Here is a 19,373-nt window from a genome sequence, read left to right as displayed (position 1 = left end):
AGACCAGCAGTAGAGAAACAGCTGAGAGCCATCGTGTTAGGTCGATTCGTTAGTTTGGTGACAACACTGGATTAAGGAAGTTTAGGCTGAAAACCTCTACAGCCTGCCTCACACTGGTGGGGGAGATAAAACAACAGATCCTCACTGACATTCATTTTTACTGTGGGTTTCTTCTTTATATATATATATATATATATATATATATATATATATATATATATATATATATATATATATATATATATATATATATATATATATACACAATCAAGAAACCCACACCAACAAAAAGACCCAGAAATATATTTGTGTGTGAATGTTTATCAGGTCACGATATGTCACAATGTAATTCCTCATCGTTCACGTAAATATATTTTATCAATCTCTGGGCTCACGTAAATATATTTTAACAATCTCTGGAACCACTCCACACTCCCCTCCACCCCCAGCACCTCGTTATCTCGAGCACATTGGCAATCATTGAATCAACTAATGTACACCAGGCGTATGTTGATGTCTGCACTCGTCTCTCACACATGCTGATGTCTGAAACAGTGTTTCTTCCGCCACCCCCCCCCCCCCCCACCCCGACGAGATGCCTGGAAGGAACTCTGGTCTGAAATCAACATGTATTAAACAAAAATCCTATATTTTACTACTATTTTGGATCTCCATGCACAGATGTGCAACAAGATTTTTTTCTTTCTTTAGTAAATTGATGTAAAAAATAGTAAAATATTGTGGGAAATTATTGTTGCTACAAAAATTGATTTATCAAAGTAAGCCAGTAGGATAGATTTACACTATCAAGTTTTCTGGTGAATGTAACTTCTCTCGTGGTCCATTCAAGATGTAAGCCCAATGTATACATTGATGTTTTATACTTGATAGTCCACTCACTTTTAATGCCATCCCATTTCTTTTAGTGCTCACCACAGCGTGACTGTTTGAATAATTCAAGCATTAAATGTTACAGCCGGGTGTACCGTCAGCTGTCACGGTTCATTGGGCACAACAAAAACAAACCTATTAATGCTGACGTCACGACGATTCGAATGGTTGGCCAGGACGTGGGTAGAAATTGTGGTCGTGGTGGGGGGCAGGATTTGGTAGGCCTATGGAAAATGACTTTTGGCCAGTAAAATCGAAATGTGCGTGAAAAATAAAATGGTTCCTGTGAATATTCGATTCTCTCCCCCCCCCCACCCAAACATGGACCTCTACGACCTACGACCTATTCATAAACTTTTTTAAAACCCTGGTCTATAGAAGCAAAGAAGTGCTCTTGTTAATCAGTGTCTAACCCTTAGCTCCCGAAGTTAATTAGTGTCTAACCCTAAGCTCCTGAAGTTAATAATTGTTTAACCCTTAGCTTCTGACCCTTAGCTCCTGACCTCTAAATCCCCGTTTCCCCGAGTTCCTGTGGTAAATGTACAAAAGACTTTTGATAATTTTAAGGAACAGTTCTACACGAGTTCATCGCCAGCCAGTAGTTCAGTATTGAGTCCTGCCAGTAGGTAGACCATTCTGTCAGACACAGGTAAGTGCAGTGGCGTAGGCAAGGGAGGGGGTTTGGGGGGTTATAACCCTTCCCATGGATTCACACCCCTATATATATATATATATATATATATATATATATATATATATATATATATATATATATATATATATATATGATTTTATAAATATGGAAAAATATTTGAACCCCTCCCATGACCAATTCCTGGATACGCCATTGGGTAAGTGTGATCTGTAGTGGAATACCGATTTTTTCATTTCAACCCGTCTTTTCATCGAAAATTGCATGGAAGAAACGTAACAATAAATTTGTTTGTAGCAAATAGTACTAGCGTCGCCCTTTTTAATCGCATTTTTATGTACGGACCGTCGATCTGAGACCGCCGATCTGGGGTAAACAGGTTTACTCTACTTCACCTGGGTCATGGACCGTAATGTGCGAAGAGGTGCTTGGTAAACAGCAAGAGTACATGTTCGAAGATTTAAACTACACATTTGGTAAACAGTCAAGGTACAGTGAATGTTAAAATGTCATGGTTTAGCATTCAGGGAACATGTTCGAATGTCGAAACAACTTGACAAACAGCTAGAAAACAAGCAAGAAGATTCAAACAACACACTTTATAAGCAGTCAATGAACACGTTCGAAGACTGAAGCTACGCGGTTGGTATGCAGTCATGGAACAAGTTCGAAGGTTGAAGCAACACAGTTGTCATACAGTCAAGGAACAAGTTCGAAGACTGAAGCAACACGGTTGGTATGCAGTCATGGAACAAGTTCGAAGACTGAAGCAACACGGTTGGTATGCAATCAGGGAACACTAGGACGGTTCAAGAAAAACCATAAAGCGGCGCCGTTATCAGCAATCGAGCGCAATGAATGTGAAACTCGACACGATTCGACAGCCTTATCGATCAATAGCTAATCAAAATAAGGCTTACAAACCGCGTCGTTTACAGGTACGCGTCCCTTGCGACGGCCGGTCAAAGGTGACGCCAGTCATATGTTGTCATGTGCGATACTGCGTGTGTTCGCCTGTGTGTTGTTGCTGTGGGGGGCTGCCTAATTGACGTGTGCTAATGACGACATACGCCTGTGTTGCCAGCTGAACTTAGACTTAAGTGGTCCCAGATATTTCATTCTGGGGGGTAGTTGGTGCATTTGTTCTCAGACCAGGTGATACAAACTTGGATTAAAGTTTACAACTATTGGATACTGGGGGAGGGAATGTTCAGTGGTCTGGAGGAAAATTAATGGAAAATTCCTTTTGTGTTTTTTTTATTACACAATAAGAAACGGATTAATTTTTAACGTGTGACGTATAACCCACAGGTAATTAAAAACAGGCTTATAGTTGTAGAAATACTTAAACTTTGTGTTTCTTTTATTTAACTTTTCGTGAAAACACGAAGTTTGCTGATTTCTACTGTGAAAGGATTGAGTGTTAAACTATTTAATCATAATTTCATTTATAGCGTTGTCAGCGGTTCAGAATCTTGGTCGATGTTGATAGCTCCAGGCTGACAGAGTTACTCCAGAAGTCACACACAGGTGTTGTGTTGAGTGTTGATACAGGTGTTGTGTTGAGTGTTGATAGGGTCACTCGATGGGAAGTTGATCAACAGTGATTTGGGTCAGAGAGTCGCCATGTTTGTTATTGTCAAGTTTGGAAACAACGAGAGCCTATTGGTCAACCCGAGCTGCGCGGTCATCAATCTGCTGACCAGCATCAAACGACGAGCAGGCTTTGCCAACACCAACAAAACCATCGACCTGTCGGATGAGAATGGTAAATATCCAACCACACATGGCCACTGGGAAATATCCAACCACCCATGGCCACTTGTCAATATCCACCTACCCATGGCCACTGGGAAATATCCAACCACCCATGGCCACTTGTCAATATCCACCCACCCATGGCCACTGGGAAATATCCAACCACCCATGGCCACTGGGAAATATCCAACCATCCATGTCCACTGGGAAATATCCACCCACCCATGGCCACTGGGAAATATCCAACCACCCATGGCCACTGGGAAATATCCACCCATCCATGGCCACTGGGAAATATCCAACCACACATGGCCACTGGTCAATATCCACCCATCCATGGCCACTGGGAAATATCCAACCACCCATGGCCACTGGGAAATATCCACCCATCCATGGCCACTGGGAAATATCCAACCACACATGGCCACTGGTCAATATCCACCCATCCATGGTCACTGGGAAATATCCAACCACCCTTGGCCACTGGTCAATACCCAATCACCCATGGCCACTGGGAAATATCCAACCACCCTTGGCCACTGGTCAATACCCAATCACCCATGGCCACTGGGAAATATCCAACCACACATGGCCACTGGGAAATATCCAACCACCCATGGCCACTTGTCAATATTCACCCACCCATGGTCACTGGGAAATATCCAACCACACATGGCCACTGGTCAATATCCACCCATCCATGTCCACTGGGAAATATCCACCCACCCATTGCCACTGGGAAATATCCACCCACCCATGGTCACTGGGAAATATCCAACCACACATGGCCACTGGTCAATATCCATCCATCCATGTCCACTGGGAAATATCCAACCACCCATGGCCACTGGGAAATATCCAACCACCCATGGTCACTGGGAAATATCCAACCACCCATGGTCACTGGGAAATATCCAACCACCCTTGGCCACTGGGAAATATCCAACCACCCATGGCCACTGGTCAATACCCAACCACCCATGGCCACTGGGAAATATCCAACCACCCATGGCCACTGGGAAATATCCAACCACCCATGGTCACTGGGAAATATCCAACCACCCATGGTCACTGGGAAATATCCAACCACCCATGGTCACTGGGAAATATCCAACCACCCATGGCCACTGGTCAATACCCAACCACCCGTGTCCCCTGGTCAATATCCACCCATCCATGTCCAATGGTAAATATTCACCCACTCATGTCCCCTATTAAATATCCACCAATGTCCCCATACGTTTGTAGCTCTGGTTTATTATTGAAGCCCTTACCAATAGTTGACCAAACGTGACCAAAGACTTTAATTTTATTTAGTTTAGTTAGCTAGCTAATGTCTGTGCTAATGTGTGTAGTAGACTAGAGACAATTTAGGCCTTGTCTGTGTTTAATGTGTGTTGTAGACTAGACACATGTGTAGTAGACTAAACACAATCATTGTCCTTGTCTGTGTTTAACATGTGTAGTAGACTAAACACAATCATAGTTTTTGTCTGTCAGTCTTCCATTATCCGCCACCTACACAACGACATTGTTTGTGGCCATTTTGGCCTGTAGTCACGTGATTAAGCCATGCTAGATCTCGCCATTGTTTACAGTTTCTCGTCAGTACAGTTCCTACTTTTGTCTGTAACTGTAAACGTTATTTAAGCCTCCGCTACTTGAATCAACAAACAAGATTGTCTTTTACACTGAGCTTGCGGCTAGACTGAAATTGTACAACCATTTTGTCTACTACCACACCTATATCGGCTGTTGAATTCTGTCTTCTAATTGTAAAAAGAAGGGAATCGTCTCAAAATGTTCAGCCACTCGTCTTGTTCTGGTCGAGGTTAGAACTTACGACCTCCCCGTAATTTCTTATTCAAGTCTCACACTTCCTGTTGAAACCCTAGTTCAGTAAAGAAGCTATCTACGTCACAAGACAGATATAGCGCTGTATACAGTTGGTTGGTGTGTTCAGTGTTACAACCCAAGTTCGTTAAAGAAACTATATATGTCGTGTTTCAGATTTAGCGGTGTTGTCAGTTAAAGCCTCCATTTCCCTGCTCCATTCAAGTGTTTCAAGACGTCATCGTAAAAAAAGTTTTCGTGCAGTTCTCGATACAGCATTACGACCTACATCAAATCGTCGATCGTATTGATTCGTGTATTTGGCTTCTTTATTCACGTGACATTATTATGGTTGAGTTCGATTTTGACAGCTCGTGCCAACATTCACCTGGCCAGGGTTGAATGAATGGCGGCGTTGTAGAGTGTGGAGTAACCTGGAGAGGTGGAGGTTTTATACAACGACATCTACCAACTTAATACAACATCTACCAACTTTATACAACAACATCTACCAACTTAATACAACATCTAACAACTTTTTACAACAACATCTACCAACTTTATACAACAACATCTACCAACGTTATACAACAACATCTACCAACTTTATACTATCTCTACCAACTTTATCATGTACCAACGTTATACTATACCAACTTTATACAACATCTACCAACTTTATACAACAACATCCACCAACATTATACGACAACATCTACCAACTTTATACAACAACACCTACGAGCTTTATACAACAACATGTACCAACTTTATACTTCAACGTCTACCGATTTTATACAACATCTACCAGTTTTATAAAATAACACCTATCAACTTGATATAACATCTACTTGCAGTATACAACAAATCATCTGTTTTGAACATCAGCCCTAAATAAATAAAATATCTAACTACATTGACAATTAGATATTTTTGCGTCACAATTACTTAGAACGCGTGAAGCAAACAAGCACAAAGTGTGATTAAAAAAAAATCTTGTTATATAAATAATGTAGTTTCGAATGTCAACCCTGTAATAGTTTTCTTCTAAAAACTACATTAGTATTGTTTAATATCTGAACCCTAAAACTAAGTTATTGAAACACAAACGATATAGACTACTTGTTGCCGGAAAAGTTAACAAAAATGTTGGATGCCTTCTCTTGCCGCACGTATCATGCATTGGGGGGGGGGGGGGGGGGGGGAAGGGAGTCTTGATGTTATTTAATATAATCAGTAAATTTACTTTTACGATCGTTAGGTCGTTAGGGGAAGAATCTCATCCATACAAAAACTTTAAAATAGGTGTCGTGTAATGTGAAGTATACACATTTCACGCGAAGTATAAACATTTCTGTCACGTCTATCTGTGGGTAAAACCTCGATTTTGTCACGTCTATTCGATGGTAAAACCTCGACATGGGTCAAATGTGGTGGGGTAAAGGATCAAAGAGACCATCGAATCCTAGGCAAACACGCTTTTTGTGAGATTTGATTACAGCAGACCTACGGCAGACGGCAAGATTAGGATTAGGAATTAAGTCAGGATTAATTCTAGTCCACACCCTTCACGTTTGTCGCACGTGTTTATTTGAAAGCTCAGAATAAACTAATTCAAAGTTTAGAATTTTGGTCACATTTAAGTAGGCTTACATTTTGTTTGAACAGTCGGTGGTTTTGTGTACAAATCACGACCACGTCTATGGTATTGTGTACACGTCATTGGTATTGTGTACACGTCATGACCACGTCTATGGTATTGTGTAGGCCTACACGTCATGACCACGTCTATGGTATTGTGTACACGTCATGACCACGTCTATGGTATTGTGTACACGTCACAGCCACGTCTATGGTATTGTGTACACGTCATGACCACGTCTATGGTATTGTGTACACGTCATGACCACGTCTATGGTATTGTGTACACGTCATGACCACGTCTATGGTATTGTGTACACGTCATGATCACGTCTATGGTATTGTGTACACGTCATGACCACGTCTATGGTATTGTGTGCACGTCATGACCACGTCTATGGTATTGTGTACACGTCATGACCACGTCTATGGTATTGTGTACACGTCATGACCACGTCTATGGTATTGTGTACACGTCATGACCACGTCTATGGTATTGTGTACACGTCATGACCACGTCTATGGTATTGTGTACACGTCATGACCACGTCTATGGTATTGTGTACACGTCATGACCACGTCTATGGTATTGTGTGCACGTCATGACCACGTCTATGGTATTGTGTACACGTCATTACCACGTCTATGGTATTGTGTACACGTCATGACCACGTCTATGGTGTTGTGTACACGTCATGACCACGTCTATGGTATTGTGTACACGTCACAGCCACGTCTATGGTATTGTGTACACGTCATGACCACGTCTATGGTATTGTGTACACGTCATGACCACGTCTATGGTATTGTGTACACGTCATGACCACGTCTATGGTATTGTGTACACGTCATGATCACGTCTATGGTATTGTGTACACGTCATGACCACGTCTATGGTATTGTGTGCACGTCATGGCCACGTCTATGGTATTGTGTACACGTCATGACCACGTCTATGGTATTGTGTACACGTCATGACCACGTCTATGGTGTTGTGTACACGTCATGACCACGTCTATGGTATTGTGTACACGTCATGACTAGGTATATGGTATTGTGTACACGTCATTACCACGTCTATGGTATTGTGTACACGTCATGATCACGTCTATGGAATTTTGACACGTCATGACCACGTCTATGGTATTGTGTACACGTCATGATCACGTCTATGGTATTGTGTACACGTCATGATCACGTCTATGGTATTGTGTACACGTCATGATCACGTCTATGGTATTGTGTACACGTCATGATCACGTCTATGGTATTGTGTACACGTCACAGCCACGTCTATGGTATTGTGTACACGACCACAGAAAACGCTGGACCACACAACACAATGAAACCTTGAATCCGACCGAGGTGGCTTTTAAAAATCTAACCAATCAATAACCATTATCTATCGATTATGTTCGACTGCTATGTCGATTGCGCATTTCAGATAGGAAATATAACTTTTTTTTTTAATCTAAAAGAAATAGATGACGTCACTAGATATCACTCCCCACAATCTTTCCCGTCAAAATAAATTGTTTTAGTGGTCAATCAGGTTTTTTAAACGGTGGAATCGGATTTTTAGACATTTTTAGCGCTGCATTTTTTAAAAGCTTGCTATGTGATAATTCTATTAACACCGGAAATTTAAAAAAATAAAAAATAAAATAATTTACGTTAATTTCAAAGAGTATTGTAAAATGCACACCACCCATCTTCTTAGATAATATATTAGGTAATATACTCCATCCACACCCCAAATCTTGTAATATAAAGAGCACCCGCACTATGCAGGGATAATTTCTAGGCTCCCCATGACTTGAGTACTCCCGGTTCGATAAGCTGCTAAGGTAAATATTGATTGGGTAATCGATGATCTATTTAATGCTTTATAATTACCAGATTAAATTAAATGGGGGATCGTGGGGGGGGGGGGAGATTTATGATTGCTGGCGGTATTGATATTGTGCTCTCATGGACGTGAACACATTGACTCCAGTATATAGCTATACAAAATCTTTTGGCACCAAAAAAATCAACACACACACATATACACTTATACACAATAACACACACGACACTAACACATACACATCAAGCATTTATAAGCACTGAAGACAAACACACGAATAGACACATATACACATTCACACATTGACAGTAGCACATATAAACATTGACAGTAGCACATATATACATTGAGTAGCACATTGCCATCCAACATCTACAGACTCTAGGGACAACAGTAGAACTACAGCAGCATCTCTCATTTAGAAAATGTTGATGGATAGTTTTACTGACACAGACAGTCACACTAATCTCACATTGCTGACTGTCTCTACAGCCACACCACTGTGTCACATTACTTTTCGATGTTCCTTGATCAGCGATCGAAAATATATCGATTATTTAAATGTCAACTCCTGTCAAGTCGGTATTGTCTAAAAAAGTGTGTATGTCTAGAAGTCAGTTTCTAAATTTGAAATCCCATTTTTTCCTGTCCTGTCCCAGGTCTGGTTAAAGAGTTGGACGTCCACAAATTTGAAAACGCCAATAAGTATCTGACGTCACATGAGACCTACATCCTAGTGCAGAAGGTAAGCTGGTCAGGTATATATATATATATATATATATATATATATATATATATATATATATATATGTGTGTGTGTGTGTGTGTGTGTGTGTGTGTGTGTGTGTGTGTATATATATAGATCATAATTCGTTGTCCCTGAAAGCCATACGTTACAAAGCTGTGTTGATCCTATTAGCCAAATCCAAAGTGTTTATTTGAACCAAAGAAAGATTAGTCTTAAAGAATGTAGGGTTGGGTTTAAAACCCTTTGAACCCGTGGCAGTATAGGTGTAAATCGGCCCGGGTCTAATGGCTGAACAAGCACTTGCCCTTGTCTAGTGGGGTAGAGCAAACATATTGATTTCACCGGGGTCTACCTTACCTGAGACCCATGGTCTTCCTTGTAGACTGCCAGGAGGGGGGCGGGGGAACTCCATTCACTGGTTCTACTAGTGGCTAAAATGTCTCGGCAAATGCTACAGCTGGATTTTAAAACTTGTTGTCGTTACTTGTTTTGTTGTGTCATGGTTCAATTGTTGAGTTGTGTCATGGTTCACTGGTTTTGTTGTGTCATGGTTCACTTGTTGTGTTGTGTCATGGTTCACTTGTTTTGTTTTGTTGTGTCATGGTTCACTTGTTGTGTTGTGTCATGGTTCACTTGTTTTGTTGTGTCATGGTTCACTTGTTGTGTCATGGTTCACTTGTTTTGTTGTGTCATGGTTCACTTGTTGTGTCATGGTTCACTTGTTGTGTCATGGTTCACTTGTTTTGTTGTGTCATGGTTCAATTGTTGTGTTGTGTCATGGTTCACTTGTTGTGTCATGGTTCACTTGTTTTGTTGTGTCATGGTTCACTTGTTGTGTCATGGTTCACTTGTTGTGTCATGGTTCACTTGTTTTGTTGTGTCATGGTTCACTTGTTGTGTCATGGTTCACTTGTTTTGTTGTGTCATGGTTCACTTGTTTTGTTGTGTCATGGTTCAATTGTTGAGTTGTGTCATGGTTCACTTGTTTTGTTGTGTCATGGTTCACTTGTTTTGTTGTGTCATGGTTCACTTGTTTTGTTGTGTCATGGTTCACTTGTTTTGTTGTGTCATGGTTCACTTGTTTTGTTGTGTCATGGTTCACTTGTTTTGTTGTGTCATGGTTCACTGGTTTTGTTGTGTCATGGTTCACTTGTTGTGTCATGGTTCACTTGTTGTGTCATGGTTCACTTGTTTTGTTGTGTCATGGTTCACTTGTTTTGTTGTGTCATGGTTCAATTGTTGAGTTGTGTCATGGTTCACTTGTTTTGTTGTGTCATGGTTCACTTGTTTTGTTGTGTCATGGTTCATCTGTTTTTGTCGTTGTATTGACTTTTGTATTTATCGTGGTGTTAACTTTTGTTTTTATCGTGGTGTGTTATTTTTTGTTTTTATCGTGGTGTGTTAACTTTTGTTTTTATCGTGGTGTGTTAACTTTTGTTTTTATCGTGGTGTGTTAACTTTTGTTTTTATCGTAGTGTGTTAACTTTTGTTTTTATCGTGGTGTGTTAACTTTTGTTTTTATCGTGGTGTGTTAACTTTTGTTTTTATCGTGGTGTGTTACTTTGAGTTCAAATGTTGTTGCAGGAGCTGATGATGGAGGATGGCGAGACGACCACACAGTACACATATGTGCCTCTCTTAGACAGGTGATGCAGACTCTGTTACACACGTTGTCATATGACTACACATACACCATTACATGCTTACACCTTTACACACATACATCATTGCACAAGTACACAATTGCACAATATACTATTACAGACGATCGTACACATACACCATTTCACACATTAACCCTCATAGGCCCAAATTATGTTGCAACGGTAGGAAAAATATTTCATTTGGTGTACATGCATACTTTTAGGATAGAAATCAATATCAATCATAAAAAAATTACAATTTTGACCGTGACCTACTTTTCCAATTTGTTCCACTGGTGACCCACTGGGCTTTAGAGGTTATGAAAATACAATTATTCTTACACATAAATATTTAAAATGATACATTTGTTTTAAACTTTATAATACTTTATTTTAATTTTGAACATTTCAATCATTCATGAGCTAAAATGAAACTCCCTGAAGCAGTTTCTTTTCTCTGTGAAACAAAGAAAAACATTACACTTTTCACAAACATTTTTTGTTTTAAGGCTGCACAATCTGCATCGTTGGTGATTGTCATTTTTTATTATAAAATGATTGTAGCCATCTGTTGCTATTTGTGGATTGGGCAGAAGTGTTTGCAGTCGTCTTCTTTTTACAAGGCTTTCTTTACTGCACTCTGCAGATGGCCGCCCCCGTTTCCTTTCACTGGAATTTTCAAACTGAATAAGAAGTGTTGCTAGCCTGGCTTGAAATTTTCGCTGGTTCATTGTGTCCCGTTTTGAATATCCAAGCAGACCAGTGACACGACGATAAGAAAGCCAGGCATTCACAAGCATCATTCTAATGGTCTGCCAAAAAATGTACATGTACCACCGCTTGGACTTGATGCGGTAGGAATTTTTGGCCACACAACAGTCATGAAGGTCTACCCCTCCCATGTTTTCATTGTACAGTTTTATAACTGCTGGCCTCTGTACTGGGACATACATTGATTTGGATTTTTCAAATCGACTAACTGGATTTCTGGGATCTGTACCAGAGAATGTAGATAGTACATTGACAGCTCTTGTGTCGTACCAACGAACAGCGACTATTTTAGTGTTTTTTTCTATGGACTGGTCCATAATACCACGGCCTTTTTTCTTCATTTCAGCCTCATTCTGAAGATTGATTCCTGGTATACAGTTAGGTCTGACTGTGCCTGTATAATGAATACCTAGCTTCTGCAATTCAACTAAAAGAGCCATACCTGTAAAAAAGTTATCTGCATAAATTTTATAATTGAATGAGGGTTGTCCAGGTACATTTTGTGGCAAAGATGAACACAGCTTTAAAATTACATCCGCACCAACACCAAGCAAACTTCGTTCTTTTCTCTCTTTATTGCCTTGATAGACATCAAAGTCACACACTATACCAGTAGCACTAGCTCTAACCCATACCTTGATGCCCCAAGGATGTGGCTTTCCTTTTACATATTGCTTTATTTTGCTAAATTTACCTTTGAAAGGTATCATCATTTCGTCTATGCTGTTATTTTCATCTGGGACAACTTTCACACAATTGTTTCGGAATTTTTCAAGCCATGGCCTGATTTTCCATAGTTTATCTTTTTTATCTTCCTCAGTCACCCTATTATTATCTACAATATAAATGACTCTCATAAGAAGCTGAAAGCGATTCCTGCTCATGGTACTGGCCACAGGATCATACCTAGTGTCATTTTCCCAATAACATCGGGTACCAGGCATTTTTGCTAAACCCATTCTAAAAAAAATGCCTAACAGTTGCTTCATTTCTTTTTTGGTCGTGTCCACAGACTTGCCAGTTTTCTCCACACTGTATTGATTAGTCATTTCAACTAGAAGATCTAACATGTCCTCAGTCAAAAATTCTTCAAAGAACTGCAGAGGAGATGGCAGTTCATAATGGTCTGGAAGTTGCAGCTTTTCACCTCTGAAGATGACATCCGGTGGCTCAAATGTTGTTTTGTGCCAATGATATGTTTTTTTTTTGTTTTAACTGACTCTGGAGTTTCTAGCAACTCATTCTCATCTGAGTCTGGTGTATCTGCAACACCAGCTATTTCTTCATTGTCATAATCATTTGCTAAGGTGTATAATTCATCTTCATCATCAGTGGATGATACATCATCTTCTAAGTCGCTTTCATTATGGTTAATAGTATCTAAAATGTTCAATACTTCACTTGTAGTGTAGAACGTCTTGGAGGAATGTGCCATTCTGTTAAGGGGATAGGCTCCCGAAAAAAACGGAGAAAAAAACTTTTTAAGTAATACGCCTTTTTCATTTATTTGTGTATGTATAAGTTAGGGTACTTAAGGAAAAATATTTGGATGTACCAGGGACTCTTCTGAAAATATGGTTGCCATGGAAACGGCGGCCATCTTGGAAAAACTACCTTTTGTGGAGTTCTAAAATTTCCTAAAGTAACATATAAACCGCCCATATAATCATTGATCTTTATTGTACTAACACCAATAGAGTCAGCTGGCTAATTTCTGTAACCAAAAAACAGCTAGAAATATTTTTTTCAAATTTTCAAAAAAATATGTGGTGAAATTCCATTGAATTTAGCATTATTTTCATTGGAATTTCGTCACACCAAACTTTGAAAATTAAAAAAAAATATTTCTAGAGTGATTTCTGTTACAAAAACTAGCCAGCTGACTCTATTAGCGTTAGTACAAGAAGGATCAATGGTTATATAGCCGATATTTATGTTAGTTTATGAAATTTTAGAACTCCAGAAAATGATGTTTTTTTCAAGATGGCCGCCGTTGCCATGGCAACCATATTTTCAAAAAAGTCCCTGATGCATGGAAATATTTTCCTTCAAGTACCCTAAGTTGGATATACACAAATGAATCAATAAAAGGTTTTACTTAAGAAGTTGGTTTTTTCTGGAGCCTACCCCCTTAAGAAGAAATACAATAATTATTTACAATTTAAAAAAATACATTCAAATATTTAAAATAATCACTAGATCTTAGGTAGATCTAGAACTAACATTCTAGATGCCTAAATTGTGTAAATAAAACCATATCTTGCAAATGAATTAAATAAATATAAAATTTAATTGCTAAAAAATTAAAAATAAAACTATTTTTTTGTTTGCATAAATAAAACAACAAAAACCATATGACAATTTGGTTACATTGTGCACCAGTAACCATTAAAGCCCACTGGGTCACCAGTAACCCAAACAATTTTGAACGTCTAAAACTAAAAATTAGCCGTACTTTTTATTAATATTGACATTTAAAGTTGTTAATTAATATATTTTAAATTAAAATAAAACGTAAAAAGTATTTATAACTTACCTAAAATGATGTTTTTATTCTTCAAAAGCAAGTCGTGAATTGTATTTTTAAAGCTGCATGGGAGCCACCATTTGCAAAAGGGAAATGACTTAGTAATATTAAAAATAAGACAACAGAATTAACTCCCTTGTGTACCACAGTATGAACAATGGGCTTTAGAGGTAAAAAATATTTTAAAAATGCATTTTGTAAAAAAGTGTGAAGCTTTCAGCCAGGTGGGTAGCCGGTGGCCCGGTGGGCCTCAGAGGGTTAAACGCGTATGTATTACACACGTACACCATTATACAGTGCACTACTACACAATATAGTACAAATACATCATTAGACACATACAACATTACACAGTACCGCATTGCACAATACATTATTACACCAATACATCTTTACACAGTATAACATTACACACGTACACCATTACATATGTACACATTGTAATTCTTGTATCCATTGTAATACAATTATAGATCTAGATGTAGACATAAAGTTGAACCATGTTTACATGTGAATCTAGTTAGTGCAATTTTAAAAACACCAAGAAGGAAATGATTGGTTGTTGACAAACTCATGACGTGACCAGAGCTAGTTGTAAATGTTTGACTCGCTTCTTCTCCCCACAGATACACAGAACTCTTCCCAAATTTTAAAATCCACGTGCAGGATGTGCCAGATTTACGAAAAAAGTCACGTGTCCGGACGGGAACCAAATCCCCGAGCCCTGCCGGCAAGCTCATCGGGAGAACCGGGAAAAAAGAGGGCGTGGCTAAAAAGGCAACGAGAAGGAAATAAACCGGGAGAGTTTGAAAATAAAAGTTAAATGTCATGTAATCCTAACCAGCACTTGAACTAACCAATGTTACATTGTACATCAATTAACCAATGTTACATGGTACTTCACTTAACAGTGTGAGCTGTATCACACACATGTATCATCAGCTGTATTGCAGCATAGTTACTAGAGTTTTTTTTACCAACGTCACCACATCACATTAATAACCATTGTTAAGATAAATACATTGCAATGTTCACCAATACACATTTGGTAAACACAAAAACACCAGCCACAATAGGACACACACACAACACCATCCACCATAGGACACACACACCACCAGCCCCTGTATGACACACAACACCAGCCACCATAGTACTGACGGCCTGGTTATTTAACCCATTTACTTATCTCAGTTCACTATAACCTATTGTTACTGTGTGCACTATAACAAATGTGCTGGGCAGCTTAATTAAATTATGGTTTCAATGTTGTAGATCAATCTTTAAAAAGTTTCTTTAGTACAGGCCATGGGAGCAGTAGGGCATGGGAGCAGTAGGGCATGGGAGCAGTAGGGCATGAGAGCAGTAGGGCATGGGAGCAGTAGGGCATGGGAGCAGTAGGGCATGGGAGCAGTAGGGCATGGGAGCAGTAGGGCATGGGAGCAGAGGGCCATGGGAGCAGTAGGGCATGGGAGCAGTAGGGCATGGGAGCAGTAGGCATGGGAGCAGTAGGGCATGGGAGCAGTAGGCCATGGGAGCAGTAGGGCAGGGGAGCAGTAGGTCATGTGAGCAGTAGGCCATGGGAGCAGTAGGGCAGGGGAGCAGTAGGGCATGGGAGCAGTAGGTCATGGGAGCAGTAGGGCATCGGAGCAGCAGGGCATGGGAGCAGTAGGGCAGGGGAGCAGTAGGTCATGTGAGCAGTAGGCCATGGGAGCAGTAGGGCATGGGAGCAGTAGGTCATGGGAGCAGTAGGGCATGGGAGCAGTAGGGCATGGGAGCAGTAGGGCAGGGGAGCAGTAGGTCATGTGAGCAGTAGGCCATGGGAGCAGTAGGGCAGGGGAGCAGTAGGGCATGGGAGCAGTAGGTCATGGGAGCAGTAGGGCAGGGGAGCAGTAGGGCATGGGAGCAGTAGGGCAGGGGAGCAGTAGGGCATGGGAGCAGTAGGGCATGGGAGCAGTAGGCCAAGGGAGCAGTAGGGCATGGGAGCAGTAGGGCAGGGGAGCAGTAGGTCATGGGAGGCAATAAGAGCAGAAGGAAAAAACTAGTTTTCACTTTTAAAAAAGTTGAGAATTTATTGCGATACTGAAAATATTTTTTTAAATTACCAAACCATAGTCTGCTCCATCGTAAGTTATTAATAGCTTTAATCTGAAAGTGGCAACTCTAGTTCTTGTCTCAGTAAGCCCCCCCCCCCCCTTACGAAGCGAACGCTATTTTATTCTCAGCCTTTTAATTAAACATAATTTATATCAGCTGTTGGCAGTTTCATTTAATTTCCCTTCAACTTGAAAAACGTGTGATCCAATTTCTTAAAATCAGTCACCCGCTCCCCTCCCCGCCCCTCCTCCGCTCTCCCACAATCCAATTTGTGAAGAAGATTCGATCAAAGCTGTCCAGGGCCAGACTGCTGATACAGCAAACAGCTCTTCATAGAGCTGCCGCCTGTACAAACCTACACTTCTGATTGGTTCACACGGTCACGTGATAATGAAACACTAAAACCTTACATTCTAACAACACACCGTAGCTTTTTAAAATAAAATAAACAACAACACTTTATGTTTAACTTGGTAAAACGGAGTTGGGTCTAAATTTATTCTTAGATTTGAGGGAATATTGTCCTGTGCCGTGTTGATTGTCTGCGCTTGTTGTGAAAAATCAAATTTGTCTCGGAGATTGTCGGTCGTGCTAAAACATGCAAGTAGGTCATCAAGGGCATGTTACTCTTGATGATATTCGCCTGATTTGATTTTTCACTGTAAATACAAGAGATTTTCTCCAATATGTAAAAATGAACATGTTATTAAATAAATCATTTAGTTAAGTTGAATGTTTTTTTTTTTTATTTCCCCACACGAGACTGTTTTTAAACAGACGACAAAAGTAGCCTCAGGTCAAGGATCAAATGGTCACGGTTCGTGTAATGACCTTGGGACACCCTAGTTACCACCGTCAATACGAAAATATTCCCCAGCAACACACCACTAAATCTTTAGACTTTCCCTAGCAACGTGTTGCCCACAAATCTGCTTTCCCTAGCAACGTGTTGCCCACAAAGCTACTCTCCGTAGCAACGTTTTGCCCACAAATCTACTTTCCCTAGCAACGTGTTGCCCACAAATCTACTCTCCCTAGCAACGTGTTGCCCACAAATATACTTTCCCTAGCAACGTGTTGCCCACAAATCAACTTTCCCTAGCAACGTGTTGCCCATAAATCAACTTTCCCTAGCAACGTGTTGCCCACAAAGCTACTCTCCCTAGCAACGTGTTGCCCACAAATCTACTTTCCCTAGCAACGTGTTGCTTACAAATCTACTCTCCCTAGCAACGCGTTGCCCACAAATCTACTATCCCTAGCAACACACAGACCTTGATTAGTTCCACCAGTCGTGAGGATTCAGTTTCCTCTATCCCTACTAGATTATCGTGTCACGTGGTCTAGATGAAAGCAGCTGATTGGTCTGCGTGTCAGGTTTGGACGTCATTGATTGGTTGTTTGGGGCAGGAGGGTGACGCCTTGCCCTCAGGACCTTGGAACGGCAGATTAAGAAAAGGAGAACTGAAGAATTGACGCCTGTGTGAGTTAAATGTGGGCTGGTTGCTTCATGGAGTGTGTGTTTGTGTGTGTGTGTGTGGGGGGGGGGGGGGTGGTAGATGTGTGGTAATTGTGTTGGTGGTGGAGACTTCCTGTGATAGTTTGTAATGTCCTACTAATCTACTACTGCAGTGTGTAGTGTAAAGAAAAGAAAACACAGCGATAGTTGTCCAAATTACAAACGTATAGTAGATGGTGGTTTAACCTTAACCTTAGTTATATATATATATATATATATATATATATATATATATATATATATATATATATATATATATATATATATATATATATATATATATATATATATATATACGTATATATATATATATATATATATATATATATATATATATATATCAAATTGTGAGACTGTTGACCCCCATCCACCACTACACCCCAGATGACCCCCATCCACCACTCTACACCCCAGTTGACCACCTCCCAGCACTGAGTTAGACCACTGATTGTGAACGTCAAGATTTAGCCCCGGGCGCCCAGGACCGACAACTCAGTTGAGAGTGATAATTGGTAATCACGGATTACTTCCCTCCCCTTAATGTCGAGTTGAACGACTCTGATGGCGTTGTGTTAATGTCCTAGCGTTACGTCTGTAAACACAACACGCTAAAAACATCAAGTTTATTGTATCTACAATACTTCATATCACATCATGTGTTAGAGTGATCTATATCTAATTCAACGTTGAACATTTAATATCACTTGTGTTAATACAAATTTAATACAATAGCTAATACAAAAGTTGAAAAGTCATATTCGTTTGTATTAACCAGTGAAGTAAATAAATTATTCATCAATTAAATGTATTATTATATAAGCAAAGCCTAAATTATTATACACCGATATATATATATATATATATATATATATATATATATATATATATATATATATATATATATATATATATATATATATATATATATATATATATATATATATATATATATATATATATATATATAAAAAGATCTATATATTTAAATCAACAAACACAACCGTCCGAATTACGTACCCTTGAGTGCTAAAAATAGAAGCTGTTTTTTAAAAAGCAAGAAAAGTAAAACATAAAACAAAACAAATAAATGTTTAGCATCATGCACAACTGGATATTACATTACTGCTCAATGCCCAGTGAAAATGTGGTATTTTAAACCACTGAAAACTCACCAAAAACCACCGTTTTCGCCCCAGAAATGTGAAATCTGGACCACTTTATTTTTTCAATAGCCATCAATCACCCAGCAACCTCCATTACGGTTGATTGACCATGCGCAGGACAGCGGAAGTGGAGTTCTCTCTTCTTTGATCCACTGATTGTAGCCTAACAAACTCGCCTCAATCTGGGCCATTCACGGGGGTGGGGTGGGGGGGGGGGGGGGCTATGATGGGGAGGACGGGTGCAATACGTCTCATTTTAATTCTCCAGTGTCATTACATCA

At 39.8% G+C, this 19,373-nt stretch overlaps 2 protein-coding genes across 2 annotated transcripts; one reads left to right on the top strand and one right to left on the bottom strand.

The window, feature by feature from the left end:
• The first annotated feature begins 2,513 nt into the window (after nt 1-2,513).
• Nucleotides 2,514-17,132, top strand: LOC131944487 (uncharacterized protein CXorf65 homolog). Its single transcript, XM_059305153.1, has 5 exons — nt 2,514-2,854; nt 2,998-3,311; nt 9,284-9,369; nt 10,957-11,018; nt 14,940-17,132. Exons 2-5 carry the CDS (start codon nt 3,170-3,172, stop codon nt 15,106-15,108), a joined length of 459 nt encoding a protein of 152 aa, XP_059161136.1. The 5' UTR covers nt 2,514-2,854; nt 2,998-3,169; the 3' UTR covers nt 15,109-17,132.
• LOC131944486 (piggyBac transposable element-derived protein 3) lies at nt 11,187-13,055 on the bottom strand. The gene has a single exon (XM_059305151.1). The coding sequence runs from the start codon at nt 12,854-12,856 to the stop codon at nt 11,432-11,434; it is 1,425 nt and encodes a 474-aa protein (XP_059161134.1). The 5' UTR covers nt 12,857-13,055; the 3' UTR covers nt 11,187-11,431.
• Nucleotides 17,133-19,373: the final 2,241 nt, after the last annotated feature.

Source organism: Physella acuta, unplaced genomic scaffold (assembly GCF_028476545.2).
Source record: "Physella acuta isolate Inbredline_101_S28 unplaced genomic scaffold, ASM2847654v3 ptg000494l, whole genome shotgun sequence".
Lineage (NCBI taxonomy): Eukaryota > Metazoa > Mollusca > Gastropoda > Physidae > Physella > Physella acuta.
This window is presented reverse-complemented; position numbering and strand designations above follow the sequence as displayed.